General features: G+C 48.1%; 1 protein-coding gene across 1 annotated transcript in view; it reads left to right on the forward strand.

The window, feature by feature from the left end:
- LOC122945561 (transmembrane protease serine 9-like) overlaps nt 1-20,870 on the forward strand; it is a 106,256-nt gene that overhangs the window by 21,912 nt on the left and 63,474 nt on the right. Inside the window, exons 3-5 of the mRNA XM_044304626.1 lie at nt 3,961-4,238; nt 6,117-6,280; nt 16,020-16,293. Of these exons, the coding sequence (XP_044160561.1) occupies nt 3,961-4,238; nt 6,117-6,280; nt 16,020-16,293 (716 nt within the window). The remainder of the gene's footprint in view (nt 1-3,960; nt 4,239-6,116; nt 6,281-16,019; nt 16,294-20,870) is intronic.

Consider the following 20,870-nt stretch of genomic DNA (forward strand, 5'->3'; position numbering starts at 1 on the left):
AACCAGCATGGCTAACACAGCATCTGCCAGCGGCATGCTATTCCATCCGGTTTGCGTTTAGTTGGACCATCATTTATTAATTTTTCAACAGGACAATGACCCCAAACACACCTCCAGGCTGTGTAAGGGCTATTTGACCATGAAGGAGAGTGATTGGGTGCTGCGCCAGATGACCTGGCCTCCACAGTCACCGGACCTGAACCCAATCGAGATGGTTTGGGGTGAGCTGGACCGCAGAGTGAAGGCAAAAGGGCCAACAAGTGCTAAGCATCTCTGGGAACTCCTTCAAGACTGTTGGAAGACCATTCAGGTGACTACCTCTTGAAGCTCATCAAGAGAATGCCAAGAGTGTGCAAAGCGCAGTAGCAGTGGCTACTTTGAAGAACATAGAATGTGACATATTTTCAGTTGTTTCACACTTTTTTGTTATGTATATAATTCCACATGTGTTAATTCATAGTTTTGATACCTTCAGTGTGAATCTACAATTTTCATAGTCATGAAAATAAAGAAAACTCTTTGAATGAGAAGGTGTGTCCAAACTTTTGGTCTGTACTGTATGTGTGTAATTTATATGCCACATATTTCCTATTGCCGATTAAAAAGGCATGGTGTGGATTCAGCAACACAAAAAGGGTTAACTCTGCACTGAGATTCCCACTGATTGTGTTAGTGATGGGATTAAGATAGTTGATTATAATAGCAGCAGACTCCTATGATACACTCAGGAGATAATCCCATCACATGTGTCTCCTCTTTCCATTCATTCATTATGGAGGGGGTGATGATATCCGTTTGCATGTTCATTGTTGATTACGTCAAAGACAATGCCAGTGTGTTTGTTAATTGCGTCACAGACAATGCCATTGTGTTTGTTGAGTAGGGTTAGTTTCGTGTTTAAACTGTACAGGATTGGCTGCTATGTCATGTCCTCAGTATGTCATGTGTATCTAAGTCAATGCTGTATGTTCAATAAAGAGTTCCTGTTTTACCCTTCATCATGTTGAGGCTGGTGTTCGGGTAACTGATTGACACTCGGGATTGCTATACGCTGAAGATTTGCTATACTCCCCAGGTTATGACTCCTAGCTCTTGTAAGAGCTTGCTCCAGTTACTTGTTCCTGCATCGCTCTTTGAAGGAAGAGAGGTTCACCCCCTGGAGCCTTGTCGTAGATCCAGGGTGGTTAGGAGACGGCGAGACCTCAACCAAGCTTCGGTGTCACGGCCTATGGTTTGCTTATTGACACTTTCCTTCACTTGGTTGCCCATGACTACGTTTGGTGTTGTGTGCATGTGGTGGCGGTGTCTCGGCCTTCTGGCTGATCCCCAGGACATGGTTGCTACGCATGCCATAGCCTGCGGTAACAGGTGGAATGTGATCTTTATGTGTGTACTTCCCTTTTAAGTGGCCGTCTTCCCTTGCCTTGTGTTGGAAGGGTTAACTTCCTTCCTAGTGTGTGTGCACTGGGTGTGTCTGTGTGTGGGTGTGGCTACATGGGCTATTTAGCCTCTGCTGTGATCAGTAGTCTGAGGGGTGCTTCAGCCATGGCTAGCTGGAGTCATCCTCCTGTGATTTACCATCTGCCAGTGGGGGCCACCCTTGTGGTCATAGGTTCATGTATGGTGTTATGAAGATGTTTCTTTGGTCTCTTTATTTATTGCAGCTTATGGTTTCCTGGGTTCCTGTGTGATGTGTGGTGTGTGCTGTGTCCTTTGTGTTGTTGTGGACAGCAGCACTTGTACATGGGTTCCAGGCTGTGTGTCTGTGGCAGGTAGGTGTGGTACTAGTTTCACTTACCTGCCATTGTCATATGTCTGCTTATGTTTCCTCTTTCTTTATAGCTTGGCCAGTGAGACTCCTGTTCGTCCGTATCTAGGAGGAACAGGTAGTCTTACCCAGCGCCGCGTCCAGGGCCACCCTGAGGGCTAGTAGGAATATTAGGTTCCGGAGTATGATCCCTCCTACCATCAGGGTCGCTCATATGGCTAGGAGACAGGGTCAGAATTAGGGATTGATAGGAGGTGACCTGCTCCCTGATTCCTGTCCTGGCCTTGCATCGACCATCCATCTTCTGGCATCGCACAGCTGAGGGTTTTCCCCATCCTCAGCCGTGACAGTATGACCACAATGGTTCCTCGCATGGCGCACACCTTCGAAAGAGGGTGCTGTATGTACCGTCATCTGCTGATGGGGTGCATGCGCGTTCTCCGGAGGGAGAGCGTTATGGGGGTTTCACCGTTTACGGCGCGGTGAGTGGCTTTTCCCTGCCATTCCTTTCTCACCATTGTCCGTGTTGGTGTCCCCTTGTTTGTCATTCCCCTCCCCCCCCCATTGTTTTTGTGTCTCACCAACTTTCCCCTTTTGTTGTTAGGAGGGGCTTTGAGGGGTGGGAGTTCACCACCTTCGGAAGAGGGCACAGCATGTGGTGCCTGACGCTTTCTGGCACACATGCGTATCCTCCGGAGGGAGGGTGAAAGGGGATCCCTATTACTATGCAGTTCTCTGTAACGGTTGTTGCACTTGGTGTGAACTGGCATTTGTGTTTGGGTCTCCCCTCGTCCACATCTCAGTGGTTCTCTACTTTTTGTCGGTGTGGCTGGCTGCAATCCTCGTTGGACCGGCTTTAGTGTGTGCTGGCAGAGGATGCATGCTGGCAGCGACTTTGTGGGAACCGTGTGCTGAGAGTGGATGCAGTGTTCAGTGCGGTCTCTCCGGGCTGTTTCTTTGCTGGTCTCCGGTTCCTGTGTGTTGCTCGGGAGCCTGGCAGTCAGCTCCTGGTTCCTGTGTGTTGTTCCAGGGGCCGGCAGCAGTCCTGGAGAGACACGCATTTTGACACTGATTCTGCTATCGTTTCCCTTCTCCCTTCCCTGTTTGGGGTCCCACACTGGTTTTCCCTTTTGTGTTGGTGAGGGGGCTTTGAGGGGTGAGAGTGTCACGGCCTATGGTGTGCTTAGTGATACTTTCCTTCACTTGGTTGCCCGTGACTACGTTTGGTGTTGTGTGCATGTGGTGGCGGTGTCTCGGCCTTCTGGCTGATCCCCAGGACATGGTTGCCACGCATGCCGTAGCCCGCGGTAACAGGTGGAATGTGATCTTTATTTGTGTACTTCCCCTTTAAGTGGCCGTCTTGCCTTGCCTTGTGTTGGAAGGGTTAACTTCCTTCCTAGTGTGTGTGCACTGGGTGTGTCTGTGTGTGGGTGTGGCTACATGGGCTATTTAGCCTCTGCTGTGATCAGTAGTCTGAGGGGTGCTTCAGCCATGGCTAGCTGGAGTCATCCTCCTGTGATTTACCATCCGTATCTAGGAGGAACAGGTAGTCTTACCCAGCGCCGAGTCCAGGGCCACCCTGAGGGCTAGTAGGAATATTAGGTTCCGGAGTATGAGCCCTCCTACCATCAGGGTCGGCTCATATGGCTAGGAGACAGGGTCAGAATTAGGGATTGATAGGAGGTGACCTGCTCCCTGATTCCTGTCCTGGCCTTGCATCGACCATCCATCTTCTGGCATCGCACGGCTGAGGGTTTTCCCCATCCTCAGCCATGACATTCAGCGGTTCATGGGGTCTGCAGTGTTTACGTTGAGTGGAGTGCTTGGAGTACTCAGGAAGCGCTAGGAGCATCCATCGACGGAGGTACCCGGTCGGGGTGCCAGGAGTTCTGTTACACGAATCATGACAAATTAATTTGTAACAAATACATTTTCTTGTCAAAGTTCAGTGAATCGACCAAATAAATTTTTCTAAACTTCGTTTATCACTAGAGAGAACCCAAGAGGGCCATGTCCGTCTACCATACTAAGCCATGTACTGTAGGTGGTTTGTTCAGATGATTGAACTATGTGAGGTCTGAAGACCATAGATTCAGATATTGTAATTATATGGTTTGTCATATAGAAGTGATCAGCATTCCCATCTCACCTATAGATAACAGACACTTCTATATCATTTCTTCATTCCACAGAAATTCTCAATTGAATTCTTATTATTTGCGATTGGGTGCATACAAACTGGGATCTTACACCAATGATCATGAAGTTATGGTCTCTCTGAAGGAAATTATCACTCACCCCCAGTACACCGGTGAAGTGGCCAGCAGAGGGGACATTGCTCTGCTGAAGCTCTCAAGCCCGGTCATCTACACCAAGTACATCATGCCCATCTCTCTGCCAGCTTCCTCCGTCACCTTCCCCTGTGGCATGGAATGCTGGGTAACCGGCTGGGGAAACATTGCATCAGGAGGTGAGGAACACTTGATATTCGATGAACACTTGATATTAGATTAAAAGGACTTCTGCCAGTGATACATATTGATATGCAGCTCCCTATCTGTACCTACATCATTTATATGAATAGACAGGGAGGCAGCACTATCTATACCTACATCATTTATATGAATAGACAGCGAGGCAGTACTATCTGTACCTACATCATTTATAAGAATAGACAGCGAGGCAGTACTATCTGTACCTACATCATTTATAAGAATAGACAGCGAGGCAGTACTATCTGTACCTACATCATTTATATGAATAGACAGGGAGGCAGTACTATCTGTACCTACATCATTTACATGGAGAGACAGGGAGGCGGTGCTATCTGTACCTACGGATGGAGTAGAGTTAACACTCCTGTTTTCTGAGATTTCTGTGTTATCTAATCTAAGCAAACGCTTTTGTCTCAAGATAACGTGATGAGTAAAGAAATTTGAGTTAAGAGCTGGAGTGCTAACCCTGCTACATCTGTACATAATTTATATGGATAAACAGGGAGGCAGTACTATCTGTACCTACATCATTTACATGGATAGACAGGAAGGCAGTACTATCTGTACCTACATCATTTACATGAATAGACAGCGAGACAGTACTATCTGTACCTACATCATTTACATGGATAGACAGCGAGGCAGCACTATCTGTACCTACATCATTTACATGGATAGACAGCGAGGCAGTACTATCTGTACCTACATCATTTACATGGATAGACATGGAGGCAGCACTATCTGTACCTACATCATTTACATGGATAGATAGCGAGGCAGTACTATCTGTACCTACATAATTTACATGGAGAGCCAGCGAGGCAGTACTATCTGTACCTACATCATTTACATGGAGAGACAGCGAGGTAGTACTATCTGTACCTACATCATTTACATGGATAGACAGGGAGGCAGTACTATCTGTACCTACATTATTTACAGGGAGAGACAGAGAGGCAGTACTATCTGTACCTACATAATTTACATGGAGAGACAGAGAGGCAGTGTTATCTGTACCTACATCATTTACATGGATAGACAGCGAGGCAGTACTATCTGTACCTACTTCATTTACATGGATAGACAGCGAGGCAGTACTATCTGTACCTACATAATTTACATGGATAGACATGGAGGCAGTACTATCTGTACCTACATCATTTACATGGATAGACAGGGAGGCAGTACTATCTGTACCTACATCATTTACATGAATAGACAGCGAGGCAGTACTATCTGTACCTACATAATTTACATGTATAGACATGGAGGCAGTACTATCTGTACCTACATCATTTACATGGATAGACAGGGAGGCAGTACTATCTGTACCTACATCATTTACATGGATAGACAGGGAGGCCGTACTATCTGTATCTACATCATTTACATGGATAGACAGGGGGGCAGTACTATCTGTACCTACATCATTTACATGGATAGACAGGGAGGCCGTACTATCTGTACCTACATCATTTACATGGATAGACAGGGGGGCAGTACTATCTGTACCTACATCATTTACATGGATAGACAGGGAGGCAGTACTATCTGTACCTACATCATTTACATGGATAGACAGGGGGGCAGTACTATCTGTACCTACATCATTTACATGGATAGACAGGGGGGCAGTACTATTTGCACGTATTTACATGGATAGACAGGGAGGCAGTACTATCTGTACCTAAATCATTTACATGAAGAAAGTGGAGGCAGTGTTATATGTGCTTTCACCATTTAAAAGGAGAGGCAGTATTATATAGAATACATTAGAGAAAAAAATAACATTACCAATTTATTAATATATAAGCATTTCCATAAAGATAACTTACACATTTTTTTATGTCCAGTGGATCTGCCAGAACCTATGACCCTTCAGAAGGTGGAGGCTCCACTGATAGACCTTGAGCGATGTAGGAAGATGTTTCGTGAGGGCAATGCACCCAGTAATGCCATACTCCTAGATGACATGATATGTGCCGGATTTGTAGAAGGAAAGAGAAGCAGCTGCCAGGTACCTCGTTCACACTTGCTTCAGCATGTACCAGTTCACATTTAGAATCCGTCTCCATAAACAGCACTGTGTCCATCTATCATAGAGCAGATACTAATGAGCGGCTCCAGGATTCCGGCCTCAATTGTGCCAATGTTTGATGCATCTAGCTTTCAATGAATTATCTGCATCTGGATGACAAGGGACGCAGCTTACTGGGACAGGGAGTGGCCTGAGACGCAACACTTAGCACCAAAATTGTGCCACAAATTTGGAGAAAAATTCAGTCTCATAGTGAGTCAAACCTTTAGGCCGAGTTCACACTTTAGTTATTTGATCAGTTATTTCCATCACTTATTGTGAGACAAAACCAGTAGTAAAGCCTCCACAGAGATCAGATATGATTGGAAAGATCTGCACCTCTTCTGTGTGTTTGACCTGCACCTGGTTTTGTCCCCTACGCCCAACCTGATTATTGTGTGCTCTGATATAATCCGACCTGAGCCCCTGTGATGCATCTGGTGCACGTCTAGAAAGGCCATCTAAGATTACACCGTTCATAGGATTAGTAAACCTGCCCCATTGAGTGCAGCTCTGGAGTATAAGACAGGATGTAACTCAGGATCAGTACAGGATAAGTGATGTATGTACACAGTGACTGCACCAGCAGAATAGTGAGTGCAGCTCTGGAGTATAATACAGGATGTAACTCAGGATCAGTACAGGATAAGTAATGTATGTACACAGTGACTGCACCAGCAGAATAGTGAGTGCAGCTCTGGAGTATAATACAGGATGTAACTCAGGATCAGTACAGGATAAGTAATGTATGTACACAGTGACTGCACCAGCAGAATAGTGAGTGCAGCTCTGGAGTATAATACAGGATGTAACTCAGGATCAGTACAGGATAAGTAATGTATGTACACAGTGACTGCACCAGCAGAATAGTGAGTGCAGCTCTGGAGTATAATACAGGATGTAACTCAGGATCAGTACAGAATAAGTAATGTATGTACACAGTGACTGCACCAGCAGAATAGTGAGCGCAGCTCTGGAGTATAATACAGGATGTAACTCAGGATCAGTACAGTATAAGTAATGTATGTACACAGTGACTGCACCAGCAGAATAGTGAGTGCAGCTCTGGAGTATAATACAGGATGTAACTCAGGATCAGTACAGGATAAGTAATGTATGTACACAGTGATTACACCAGCAGAATAGTGAGTGCAGCTCTGGAGTATAATACAGGATGTAACTCAGGATCAGTACAAGATAAGTGATGTATGTACACAGTGACTGCACCAGCAGAATAGTGAGTGCAGCTCTGGAGTATAATACAGGATGTAACTCAGGATCAGTACAGGATAAGTAATGTATGTACACAGTGACTGCACCAGCAGAATAGTGAGTGCAGCTCTGGAGTATAATACAGGATGTAACTCAGGATCAGTACAGGATAAGTAATGTATGTACACAGTGACTGCACCAGCAGAATAGTGAGTGCAGCTCTGGACCAGCTGTTCCTGAGCTGCGATTACCTGTGGGTGTGGTCGCCTGTGGCTGTGTGTAGCTGCTGCTGCTCCTGAGCGTTTGGAGGAAAATCTATCCACCTGAGGCCGGCTCTCTCCTCCCCAGGGGGAGAGTGGGTTCTCAAGCATGAGCGAGGGAAGCAAGCCCCAGGCTCCTGTTCCCAGCGGCAGGCCTTCAGGGGACAGGAGAAGCCAGCGTTTGGCCTGCATGGAGGACTCAGGGGTAAGAAGATCTGGCAGGAGTCGCAGTAATGTGGCTTCTGTCTCCCCTGAGTCTGAGGGTAGTAGGAAGAGCCGCAAGGCTGGATCCGCTAAGGAGGACCCGAATGCCAGCATGGGTGAGAGTGGCCCTTCCGGGGCCCAGCAAAAGCCGAGTGTTCACGGAGGTGAAGCAGATCTTGAGGAGGAAGGCTGGGGCGTACTGAGGGCCCGGGAGTCCATTTCCACCTACGGATCCCGGGTCATGAGCCACCTCCGTGAGTACGAAGACGCGACTAAGACCCTGAGGAGGCTCCGGGAGGAGCTGCGCGGCTTGAGGTCTTGTGTTGGAGTGGCCCCAAAGAGGAAGAAGCAGGGGCTGGAGAGCCAAATAAAGCAGCTACAAGCTGACATTGACGAGATTGAGCAAAGGCGGACTGTACTCCGAGATAAAAGCGGCCCGTTTAAGGAAAAACTCCTAAACGAGGAACGTTTTCGGAAGATGGCGGAGGAGAAGGGGCAGATGGGGCAGCAGCCTGACAGCCAGGTGGAGAAGGAACCAGTCGTGCAGGAGGAGGATGATGATGATGACCAGCAAGATCCACCTGGCAGCCTGCAGGAGCAGATTCCGTACAGTGGGCCCCCTGCACGCCAAATAGCAAGGTCACCCAGCTGCGGCTCGGGGGATGAGTATGAGACCTGCGGCCCGGGGGGGGGCCCTAGTGGAGGAGATCCAGCTCCTGGAGTCCCCAGTGCGTTTCCAGGACTTATGCTTTGGTGATGAGTTGCCACCGGAGACGCCTGGGGAAGGAAAGAAAAAGGCTAAGAAGACCAAGCTCCAGGAGCAGGTAAGATATGTATACACCCCCCTCCCTGGGACCCCCGGGTCGACCGCAGGGCCGGCTCACTGTATTAGCCCCTCTTCTCAGCCCAGCCCGTGTCCTGCAGTGGACTCGGTGCAGGAGAGAGGGGAGAGCGAGGTATCCGATATGGTGGTGAGCTCCGTCTCTGTTTGCAGTAACGGGGATGGAGCTGGTGCGACACCGGCTGAAAAGCCGGACAGGAAGGTTACTGCGGAGGATGAGAGAAAAATCTCTGGCGCTGGAGTTTGCTCCCTGATGGGAGGAGGGGGTGGCTCCACGCCACAGATGGCTGCAGGAGCTCCGATGGCTCCAACCGCTGATGACGCTGTTCCCTCGGGCCAGCAGAGGCATCAAGGAGCTGTCGGAGCTATGACGGTTACGCCTCCCAATGAAGGTCAAGAACTGAGGCCAAAGCCTTTGTTTTGTATTGGCGCTGCTGGTCCAGATGAGCGGCGCCATGAAAGAACAGATCAGCAGCGTTTGGATCAGCGGCGCCCGGTAATGGATCAGCGGCGTCCAAAAGTTGTAAATGGTAGTACTGAGGAAGCGGAGGGCAATGATAAAAGTGGGGTTGGGGCTGTGGTCTGTCTTTTGGGGGCAGCTCCGACCCCAGGGCCCAGTGATGCTGAGGTACCAATAATTACACCAAAACACACCGGTTCAGCCAGTATGAGTGAGGGAGCAGGTGGGGGGCAGAAAATTATTTTTAATAAAAATATGTCTGGGGGTTTGGATGGTGGAGTGAATGGTGTTAGGAGGGAAGGAAGGGAGGTCGCAGAATCTGTTGTAAGTAAGGCTGGTTTGGGGATGGAAGATATGGAAGTGGGTGGTGGAGGGTCTTTGGTAAGCGGGGAGGGTGTGGAACCTGGTCCGGTTGCCCCCTCGGCTGTGGCAGCCCCTGTGCGCAGTTTTGCTACTGTCACGGCCGGGGTGAGTAGGGGACCCTCCTTGTCCTCTGGCTCTGGGGACGGCGTTTTGCAGCGGCGTCTTCTGGAGGCTCTAAAGAGAGGGGAGAGCACAATCAATGTAGAGGGGAGGGAGGTTGATCTATCCTTTTGGCTAGATAGGCATGGCCTCTCAGCCTTCCGAGAGCAAAGGAGCGGGGAGACCACGTGGTCCCTCCCGACAGCTGGGCAGGGTGCTCTCCGTAGGAATGTGGTCCGTCTGAGGTGGAGGGGCAGTGATACATGTCCTTCAAGATCAGAAGTTGTTGAGCTCCTTCTAAAGATGGGCTTCAAGGCGACAGACATCTACGCCTCGATACATCCCTATGGGACCCCTGAGTTCGATGTCAGCTTTGTTCGGCCGGAGGGACTTGAGCTCTTCTGGTCGAACTATGAGATGGCAAAGGACGAGCCCAGCTGGCGAGATGTTGCCGTCCAGGCAGTGTCTCGTCAGAACAATGTGAAGAGGGTGACCGTTCTAACCCGTAACGAGTCACTCTCGTGTATTGACATCATGACGTGGCTCGGCCGATATGGGGAGGTGGTGGAGGTTCCCAAGAAGAACAGGGATGAACATGGCATCTGGTCTGGGGCCTGGACGTTCATGGTAAAACTTAGGCTTTTAGGAAACACAGTTACTCACATACCATCTGCCACCTTCCTTGGAAGGGATCGCATCCAGATTTTCTACCAGGGTCAGCCGAAGCTCTGTCACAGATGCGGCAGCCCCACACACTTCAGTGCTAACTGCACTGTACAGAAGTGCGCGCTGTGTGGGGAGATTGGCCACCTCGCTGCATCATGTGCAGAGATTAGGTGTCACCTGTGTGGTGACTTAGGTCACCCATTCAGTCGCTGCCCTCATTCCTTTGCCAATGCGGTCAATGCCCCGGCGGGAGGAAGCCGTGAGGCCAATTCTACTGGGGCAGGGGCTGGCAGAAGTGAAGGAACAGAGGGGCCAGGGAAGAAAAGTAAGCAAAAGACGCCTGCCCAACTGAGGCGTCAGGAAAATCGCCGAAGGGAGAGGGAGATGGGTGAATCCCGGGAACCTCAGGCAACTGGGGAAGCTGGGATGACCCCTGATCTCACCCCTGAGACTGCTGCTACTGCTGAGGCCCAAAGGGACAGTGAGCTGGATGAGGAAATTAGGAGGATCCAGGAAGAGGAAGGTGCCATCTCCTCATTATCCCCCCATGACGGGGGAAGTGGGGGATGGCAAAAGCAGGGTAATAAACGTACAGGGAAAAAGGGAGATTTAAGATCTTCTCCCACCCGCCAGATGCCAAAGGAAGGTACAACCAACCCACCTCTGATTAGTCTCTCAAACCGGTTCCAAGCCATTGGTGACACCTCCCCCTCCTCAGGGGAGGGAGCCGGTGGGGAGGTTTCGGGAGTCGCGGTGATACCTGGGCCTGCGGGGGACGCCGAGCCTCCTTCTACTGGGGAAAACATGTCCTCAGGGGTGGGGGCTGGCTTGGAGTCAGAGCACAAGGGCAGAGGTGAAATGGACACATCTGTTTGTTTGAAGAGGGGTAAGCCATCATCTGATGGAAAAGTTGGTGGGGGCAGTGGGAAAAGAAAGCCATCTAATTCAATCACCCATGATGGCGGCACTCACTCCGTTGACGCTGGCGTCCATTAATGTCGCCAGCATTAAGTCAGATACGGCTAGATTTGCGGCCTTTGATTTTTTCAGCCGGGTTGAAGCTGACATTTTGTTTTTGCAGGAGACCAGGCTGCCAGATTTGGCATCTGTATTTAAAGCTAAAAGGGAGTGGCGACGCGGATCCTCCTACTGGTCTCTTGCGGCCGAGCCGTATAGCGGGGTGACAGTCCTTTTTACTGCACCGGTAGAATGCCGACGGGTTATTGAATTAGAAATGGGGAGGTGCCTGATCCTGGATGTCCTCATGAGGGGACAAGAACTTCGTCTAATTAACATCTATGGTCCCCAGTCCAAGTGGGACCGTAAGTGTCTCTTCATGAGGATCAAGCCCTATCTTTTTACAAGTCGGCAGGTGGTCTTTGGAGGGGACTTCAATACTGTCACGAGGCCCCAGGATAGGGGAGGTTCCAGGGACAAGCTGACTTATGACAGCATTGCGCTTAATAAAATAGCTAGTGAGGCTCGTCTGGTGGATGTCCACATCCGGCACACCCCAGGCCACCCGGGGTTCACCTATCATAGGGCTAGTTGTAGGTCTAGAATAGACAGGTTTTATTTAAAGGAGGAAGCCGTCTCTTCAGCCGTGTCCGCTGTGGAGGTGGAGTTCTCCGACCACTGTATGATTTTGTTTTCTCTGAATGTTGCAGAGACCCCCCGAATGGGAAGGGGCTACTGGAGGCTCAATTCGTCTCTCTTGGAAGAAGCGGAGATAAGACAGTCCTTTGAGGATTTCGTTCAGAGCCAGGTACCATTGCTGGATCTCTGCGGCAGTAAGTCTGAGTGGTGGGAGATCTTCAAGGAAAGGGTGGGGAGATTCTTCCGCCAGCTCTCGAGCCTTAGGAGTCTGAGTAAGTATCGCCTGTATCAGGGCCTTAGGAGGAAACTCGAACGTCTTGTCTCGACTGGGGGAAGCCGTGAGGAGATCTCCAGAGTGAAGTCTTTGCTTATGAGGTGTCAGTACGATAGGCACGCATCTTTGGTTTTTGAGAGGGATTATGGGAAATACCGCTCGCCCGACCCTTACAAAAACTGCAGGATGTCAGTGAGTAGTAAGATTGTGTCAGGACTGATTGATAGTACGGGTTCTCTGAGAAGGTCCAGATCAGGGATCCTGGAGGTTGTCAGATCCTTTTACTCACATCTCATGGCAAGGAGGGATCTTGATCGTGATAAGATATCGGCTTTCCTGACTGAAACTGTCCCTGAACCAGGGGTAGACCCCTCTCTTGACGGTTTGACGGAAATGATCAGTGAAGAGGAAGTCAGTCTGGTGATTGAGGGGCTTGCTCCCAAAAAATCACCTGGTCCGGATGGCTTAACATCTGAGTTTTACAAGACCTTTAAGGACACCTTAGTTCCCCTCTTGACTGAGGTATTAAATGAGTGTCTCTCCTCGGGTACTCTACCAAAGTCAATGAGGAGGTCGGCCATGATCATCCTGTCAAAGGGTAAAGATCCTTTCCACATTGAGAATTGGCGTCCCATAGCGCTCCTCGGTGTGGACAGAAAGATTTTGGCAAAGGTGCTATTTAATCGGCTGGTGAAGTTTGCACCCCAGCTCCTTTCTGGGGCCCAGCATTGCTCTGTTCCCGGCCACAGTACTTTTAGTGCTGTGCTCAGTGTCCGGGAGGCCGTGGAGCAGGGCAGGGCAGGTCACTGGAAGGGGTACATGCTGTCCTTGGATCAGGCAAAAGCATTTGATCGTGTTAATCACGAGTACCTCTGGTCTGTCCTTCTGAGATATGGCCTGCCCGGGGGGTTTGTTGATTGGCTTAAGACCTTGTATGCAGGGGCAGAGAGTTTCCCGCTTGTGAATGGTTGGATTGGGCGTCCTTTTGGGGTGGGATCTGGGGTTCGCCAGGGTTGTCCTCTGAGCCCGCTTTTGTACGTGTTCGCGATCGATCCCTTCCTTAGAGGGGTTGATCGTGGGCCGTTGGCGGGCATCGGGATGGACCGGGCGGCTCCGGAGACTACACTGAGGGTGGTGGCGTATGCTGATGACGTAACTATCTTTGTGTCTTCGAGAGGGGAGGCAGAGTGGGTACTGTCTGAGGTAGAGCGCTACTCAGAGTCATCTGGGTCCAAGATCAACCGAGATAAGTGTGAGAGTCTCTGGCTGGGAGGTGGAGATCCTGGTTTTGATCTCCCGGACACCCTCCCAGAGCCCCAGGAATCTACAAAAGTCCTCGGCATTGAATTTGGCCAGGGGGATTACCCCCATCAAAACTGGGATAGCAGGCTTAAGATTGCCGCTCAGAAGGTGGACCAGTGGAAGGGTTGGTCTTTAACCCTCAGGGAAAGGGTGAACATTATCAAAACCTACCTGATCCCTTTGCTGTTATATCTGGGCAGTGTGTGCGTCTTGCCGGAACCTTTCTGGACTCGGGTCTACAGTCTGTTCTTCCAGATGTTATGGGGAAACAGACTGAACCTTGTCAAGAGGGAGGTTACTTACCGTACGAGGAGACTAGGAGGGTTGGGTATGGTCAACCCTGTGGTGTTCCTGGTGAACACCTTTATTAAGATTAATCTCTCGAACCTCTGGCAAGAGAGGGCTCCTCTGTGGGTAGCCTCCTGTCGGGGATGGTTTCGGCCTTTCTTCCAGGAATGGGAGACAGGGGGGCAAGTGAAGGATCTCCGCACACCACATGGGCATCTCCCGGCTTATGCTGCCCTGGTTCTGAAGGTATTACGTCGGTGGGGTCTGGGGATGTGGGAAATCAGGACTCAGTCAAGGAGACTCCTTGACCAGAGGGTTCTGTTGACCCACTTCCAGAAACCTCTGGCCCTCAGGGACTGCCCAGGTCGGGATCTGAGGGTTGGGTTACGGCTTTTAAATTCCAATAGGATCCCCTTGAAGTTCTTTGACTTGACTTGGCGCTGCTTCCATGGGAAACTGTGTGTGAGGGACAATCTGAAGTGTAGGAGCTCTGAGGACAGGGGGTGTCCCCGTGAGGAGTGCGGTGGTGTGCTGGAAAGCATGGACCACTTCCTGCTTCATTGTCCCTTTAACACAGAGGTTTACACCAGGGTGGGGACCTCCATTGGCTGGCCTAGGCTGGTCACTCTCTCCTATGCGGAATGGGCCTATGGAGCATTCAGACACCTGGGTGGTAGGGACCTTTGCACTTTATTCCTAGTCAGCTCAGTGGTCAGGTACTACACGTGGCATGCACGGTGTTTAGTTTCGACGCAACGCAAAATCCTCCCCGAGGATGAGGTGGTTAGGAACATTCTCGGAGACCTGGTGAAGGTGCGCTCTCTGGAGTACGAGAGGTTGGGGGCGGGTAGAGCCTCTCTCCTCTGGAGGGGTTTTGCCTTTAGGGTACCCTAGCCTGTTGTCTCCCCTCCCGGTGGTGGGCTGAAGCTGACACTGTAGATTTTTGTTTTGTTTTGGTGGCTGTATGAGGACATAGGGCTTGCAGGCGCCAAACTTGGGCTTTAATGGGTTGTGTGTGGCTGAAAAGCCTCACGGTGGGTGGTGAGGTTAAGGTCTACTATGTAATGTACTATGTAATGTAGTTTATATGTCTTTATGTCTATATATATTTGTATTTGTATAGGTTGAGTTGTCGGGTGTAGTGTTAGGTTGGGTGGTGGGTAAATGGGGGGAGGGTTCCATGGAACATTGGGGACTTTGGGACATATAAGAAAATCCTGGGCTGGTTCATGGACGTCTATTATCATGTACTGGGGGCATGGGATGCGGGACCAGCTCAGGGACCCAAAAAAAAAAATAAATAAATAAAAAAAAAATATATATATATATAATATAAAAAATAAATAAAAATTGTGTGTTGCATTGGGGTGGTGGTGGGTGGGCTTTTTGTAAGTTTAACTTCTGTATTTGTTAGGTAGGTGCAACCGGATCAGGAAGGTTAGTACATGTACATAGATATTGTAAATATTGTACATAGCTGGTGTTCTGTGGCGAGTGGGCTGGACCGGTGCTGTCTGCGCCGCGCTGAGGAGCATCATGTCCTGTATGGTTGGTTTGGTCTCTGTTTTATATATTTATTTATCTGTTTGTTTTAAAATTTTAATAAAAGAAATACAGGATGTAACTCAGGATCAGTACAAGATAAGTGATGTATGTACACAGTGACTGCACCAGCAGAATAGTGAGTGCAGCTCTGGAGTATAATACAGGATGTAACTCAGGATCAGTACAGGATAAGTAATGTATGTACACAGTGACTGCACCAGCAGAATAGTGAGTGCAGCTCTGGAGTATAATACAGGATGTAACTCAGGATCAGTACAGGATAAGTAATGTATGTACACAGTGACTGCACCAGCAGAATAGTGAGTGCAGCTCTGGAGTATAATACAGGATGTAACTCAGGATCAGTACAGGATAAGTAATGTATGTACACAGTGACTGCACCAGCAGAATAGTGAGTGCAGCTCTGGAGAATAATACAGGATGTTGTAATGTAATGACATTTAGTGAGCACATTCTATATTTGGGTTTGGTTTATATCACTGACATTTACATACAGTACAGTGATACTTTTACGAGTATTTATTGTTGTACTTTGGGCTTTCTTACAGGGAGACTCTGGAGGACCTCTGGTGTGTAAGGTTAGAGGTGTCTGGTACCAGGTTGGAGCTGTAAGTTGGGCAGTTGGTTGTGCTCTTCCAAACTTCCCATCGGTGTTTACCCTGGTGCCATCATACCAGTCATGGATACAAGAACACATCCCCGATATGACATTCACCAAACTGACAAATATTCCAGAGCCAAGTGTGAAATGTTCCGGGAACCTCAGCGTCCCAGATCCCAGGTGGCCAGTTCTGTGCCTGGTGACATTATTAGTCATCATTTGTAGCTCATATCCATCATCTTCCTCAGTGTAGACGTTGTGTCTGGTGATTTCATGTTCCTTATAGAGAATGGTAATCTTGTTATTATAAATTATAAAGTAAATCATCATCGTCCATAAAACCTTTAATAAAGTTTTTACCTCAAATTCCTTTCTGTATTCACAGGTCAGTTTGATTATTTTAATCTAATTTCCATGTATTTTGGTGTGCTGAAAACAAATAAAATATTGAAAAAACTCCTAGACGTCATGATTTGCCACAATTTTTTTAAATTTGTTGGTATTTCTTTTATATTATGGGTTTTTAACCAAATTTTAAGTCCGAATTACTTTTAGTTAGTTCACATAAGTGCATTTAAGATATAAAATGCCCATAAAGGGGTTGTCCGAGTTATGTAAAAAAAAAATATAGCACTGTAAATCAGCAATATATACAAATAATACACTATGATTCAGAGCAATGGCATCTTTTTATAGATTCTTCAAAAAAGAAGTCTCAAAGCAGTTTTACTCCACAACGGTGGTTTATTCGCTTCCATACCTGTAGGTCATTCCGAACCCTTTAAGTTAACCTACGAGAACTTGGAATTGGTTCTTCGTAAACTTAAATATGAAGACCATGGTTGGCAAATGTGTGGGGACTTAAAGGTCTTGTGCATGCTGCTCGGGCAACAAGCTGGGTATACCAAATACCATTGTTTTTTGTGTTTATGGGACAGTCGAGAACGACAAAATCACTGGGTCAAGAAGAGTTGGCAGCCAAGGGTGCTAACAGTCGGTGAAAAAAATGTCCTCCGAGAAACTTTGGTACCTTCTCATAGGCCTGTCGGAGGCAAAATTGAAGGAAGGTGTGTTCGTCGGACCAGACATTAGAAGGCTTATAGTTGATCAAGAGTTAGTCAATACCATGACGGATCCTCAAAAAGAAGGGTGGATTGCATTTAAAGAAGTCGTATAGAAATTTTTAGGCAATAACAAAGATCCTCACTACAAAAAGATCGTCGGACGAATGCTGAAAGCATTTCAAGCTTTAGGTTGCCTGATGAGTTTAAAAAGTGCATTTCCTCCAATCCCACCATGACTACTTTCTTGAAAATTTGGGAGCTGTGAGTGAGGAACAAGGTGACCGATTCCACCAAGACATTAAAGAGATGGAAAGGAGATACCAGGGAAATGGATATAACAATGATGGCAGACTACTGTTGGATGCTTCAGAGAAACATTCCAGATGTTACTCACAAGTGTAAATGCACCAAGAGGAGCCTCACAGAGAACAAGAATCAAGTTTAGTGTTTAGGTGAACTTATTTCAGTACAAAAAAGGATTTTCATGAAAAAATTGCAATAAAACTTTAATTTTATAAGTCTATTTCCATTTATTTTCAGGTATTGCCCTATTTAACACAGTTATCTAAATTGCCATTGTCAAAAACATAAAGATTATGTGGAATAACCAAAACAGATCTTGAAATTATTTTTTTTGCAGACCTGTGTAATTAATCCAACGCAAGTCTGCAAGACCAGTCCGAGATGGGGTCGGGTTGTTTGACTCCATGTGGAGAATCTGAACAAGCAGCAAGGGTGGGCTAAGAGTAAGTCCCCATTGACACGACTATTTCTGGTGGGCATCCGAATCAGATTTTTAGCGGATAGGATGCAGATCCATTCTTTTCAAAGGGTCTGCAAAAAATGTAAACAGCACACTGTGTACTGTCCACATCCGTATGTCTCTATCATAGCCCCGCAAAGAAGATAGAACATGTCCTATTTTTTTAAGTTTGGGGGCAAAAACAGGCATTATTACAAAGGATCCGCAAAAACAAAGAATGCATCATGGATGTCACATGGAGGTCATCTGTATTGTTTGCGCATCCGCGTTTTGCAGACCGCAAAATACATATGGTGATGTGAATGCACCGTAAAAAGCACACAAGCCCCACCAGTCCACATAGTATATCACACCCTCCCTCAAATTGTAGTGTCATGAGATGCAGTCTCGCTAGACTCGGTCGAAAGCTTCACTGTTCTATAAAAAATGGAAATCATCCAACATGCCATGTATGTATGCCATCACTAAAAATCCAATAGATAGGGACTTGTCTTGCACCCAGGCTCCACCAGTAATCCCATGCAGATGCTAGGGCCTAACCACCAATCAAATACAACAAGCAGCGCTAAATACCACCATGTCCATATCACCTCAGCAGCACCAAGAAATTCCCCCATGCAGCTCAAAAATAGCCCCTAGAGCCTTGAACATCACAGTGCAGCACAACATACCCCTGTAGAAGTACCAACAAATACCACAGTTAGAGATGAGCGAATCGAAGTTGATTTCGATATAAATTTCAGGAAAAATTTGATTTGCACCGAAGCCTAATTTCCTCACGCTTCATGGTAATGAACTGCATTTTTTCCTAAAATGGCTGCTGCACGTGTGAGGACATGGAGCAAGGAACTCAGGGAAGGCGGGATCACCCATAATGCCATGCGTGCAGCCAATCAGCAGCCAGCCCTGTGATGTCACAGCCCTATAAATAGCCTCAGCCATCTTGGATTCTGCCATTTTCCAGTGCACTTAGTGCAGGGAGAGACGTCAGCAGGCGCTAGGGACAGTGCGAGGAAAGACTTCATTGTGCAAAAAAAACGATTTACAAGTGCAGGGAAAGATTATTCAAGGTGTAGGGAAAGGATAGGGAGGAATCATCCACAGCATTTATGTAGAACAGGGTTCAGTAGGGGAGGTTACAGCCTGGGGAACAGGAGCAATCCTATTACACCTTGCTGCACTGACTGCGGAGCCACATTGCCATTATACAGCTCTGTATTTCCAGCAAACCATTCTCGTTATTGGAGTGCAGGTGCTGTGTGATAGCGGCATTAACAGGGGTTATTACAGGGAGATATTTCTACGTGGTGCAGTGATATGTTGTAAAGCCCTGTTGGTCGTGTATTAGTGGCAAAAGAAAAATATATTCACTGTTGCACTTATATGTTGAAAAGCATTTTGTGCAGTGTAGAAGAGGAAAAAAATTAGGGCCTAATTGCCGTTCAGCGGTGCAGTTATATGTTCTGAAGCCCTTTTTGCGGTATGGACTGAATTACATAGTGGTGAAATTTTTTATGTGAAACAGGCTTTTTGGGGGAAAATTGATGGGTAATTGTAGACTTTGTTCTGTATGAACCGATATTATAAGTTAAAAAGCCTTTAGTGTAGTGTAGCCTTTAATGTGACTCCGTTCACCCCGCCAAACCAGGTGCAGAACAGCGTGAGAGTGATGAGAGGGGTCGCACATGGCTTGCATACACTACATGAGAGGGGTCGCACATGGCTTGCATACACTACATGAGAGGGGTCGCACATGGCTTGCATACACTACATGAGAGGGGTCGCACATGGCTTGCATACACTACATGAGAGGGGTCGCACATGGCTTGCATACACTACATGAGAGGGGTCGCACATGGCTTGCATACACTACATGAGAGGGGTCGCACATGGCTTGCATACACTACATGAGAGGGGTCGCACATGGCTTGCATACACTACATGAGAGGGGTCGCACATGGCTTGCATACACTACATGAGAGGGGTCGCACATGGCTTGCATACACTACATGAGAGGGGTCGCACATGGCTTGCATACACTACATGAGAGGGGTCGCACATGGCTTGCATACACTACATGAGAGGGGTCGCACATGGCTTGCATACACTACATGAGAGGGGTCGCACATGGCTTGCATACACTACATGAGAGGGGTCGCACATGGCTTGCATACACTACATGAGAGGGGTCGCACATGGCTTGCATACACTACATGAGAGGGGTCGCACATGGCTTGCATACACTACATGAGAGGGGTCACACATGGCTTGCATACACTACATGAGAGGGGTCACACATGGCTTGCATACACTACATGAGAGGGGTCGCACATGGCTTGCATACACTACATGAGAGGGGTCACACATGGCTTGCATACACTACATGAGAGGGGTCGCACATGGCTTGCATACACTACATGAGAGGGGTCGCACATGGCTTGCATACACTACATGAGAGGGGTCGCACATGGCTTGCATACACTACATGAGAGGGGTCGCACATGGCTTGCATACACTACATGAGAGGGGTCGCACCTGGCTTGCATACACTACATGAGAGGGGTCGCACATGGCTTGCATACACTACATGAGAGGGGTCGCACATGGCTTGCATACACTACATGAGAGGGGTCGCACATGGCTTGCATACACTACATGAGAGGGGTCGCACATGGCTTGCATACACTACATGAGAGGGGTCGCACATGGCTTGCATACACTACATGAGAGGGGTCGCACATGGCTTGCATACACTACATGAGAGGGGTCGCACCTGGCTTGCATACACTACATGAGAGGGGTCGCACCTGGCTTGCATACACTACATGAGAGGGGTCGCACATGGCTTGCATACACTACATGAGAGGGGTCGCACCTGGCTTGCATACACTACATGAAAGGGGTCGCACATGGCTTGCATACACTACATGAGAGGGGTCGCACATGGCTTGCATACACTACATGAGAGGGG

The sequence above is a fragment of the Bufo gargarizans genome, chromosome 8 (genome assembly GCF_014858855.1).
Source record: "Bufo gargarizans isolate SCDJY-AF-19 chromosome 8, ASM1485885v1, whole genome shotgun sequence".
Classification (NCBI taxonomy): Eukaryota; Metazoa; Chordata; class Amphibia; order Anura; family Bufonidae; genus Bufo; species Bufo gargarizans.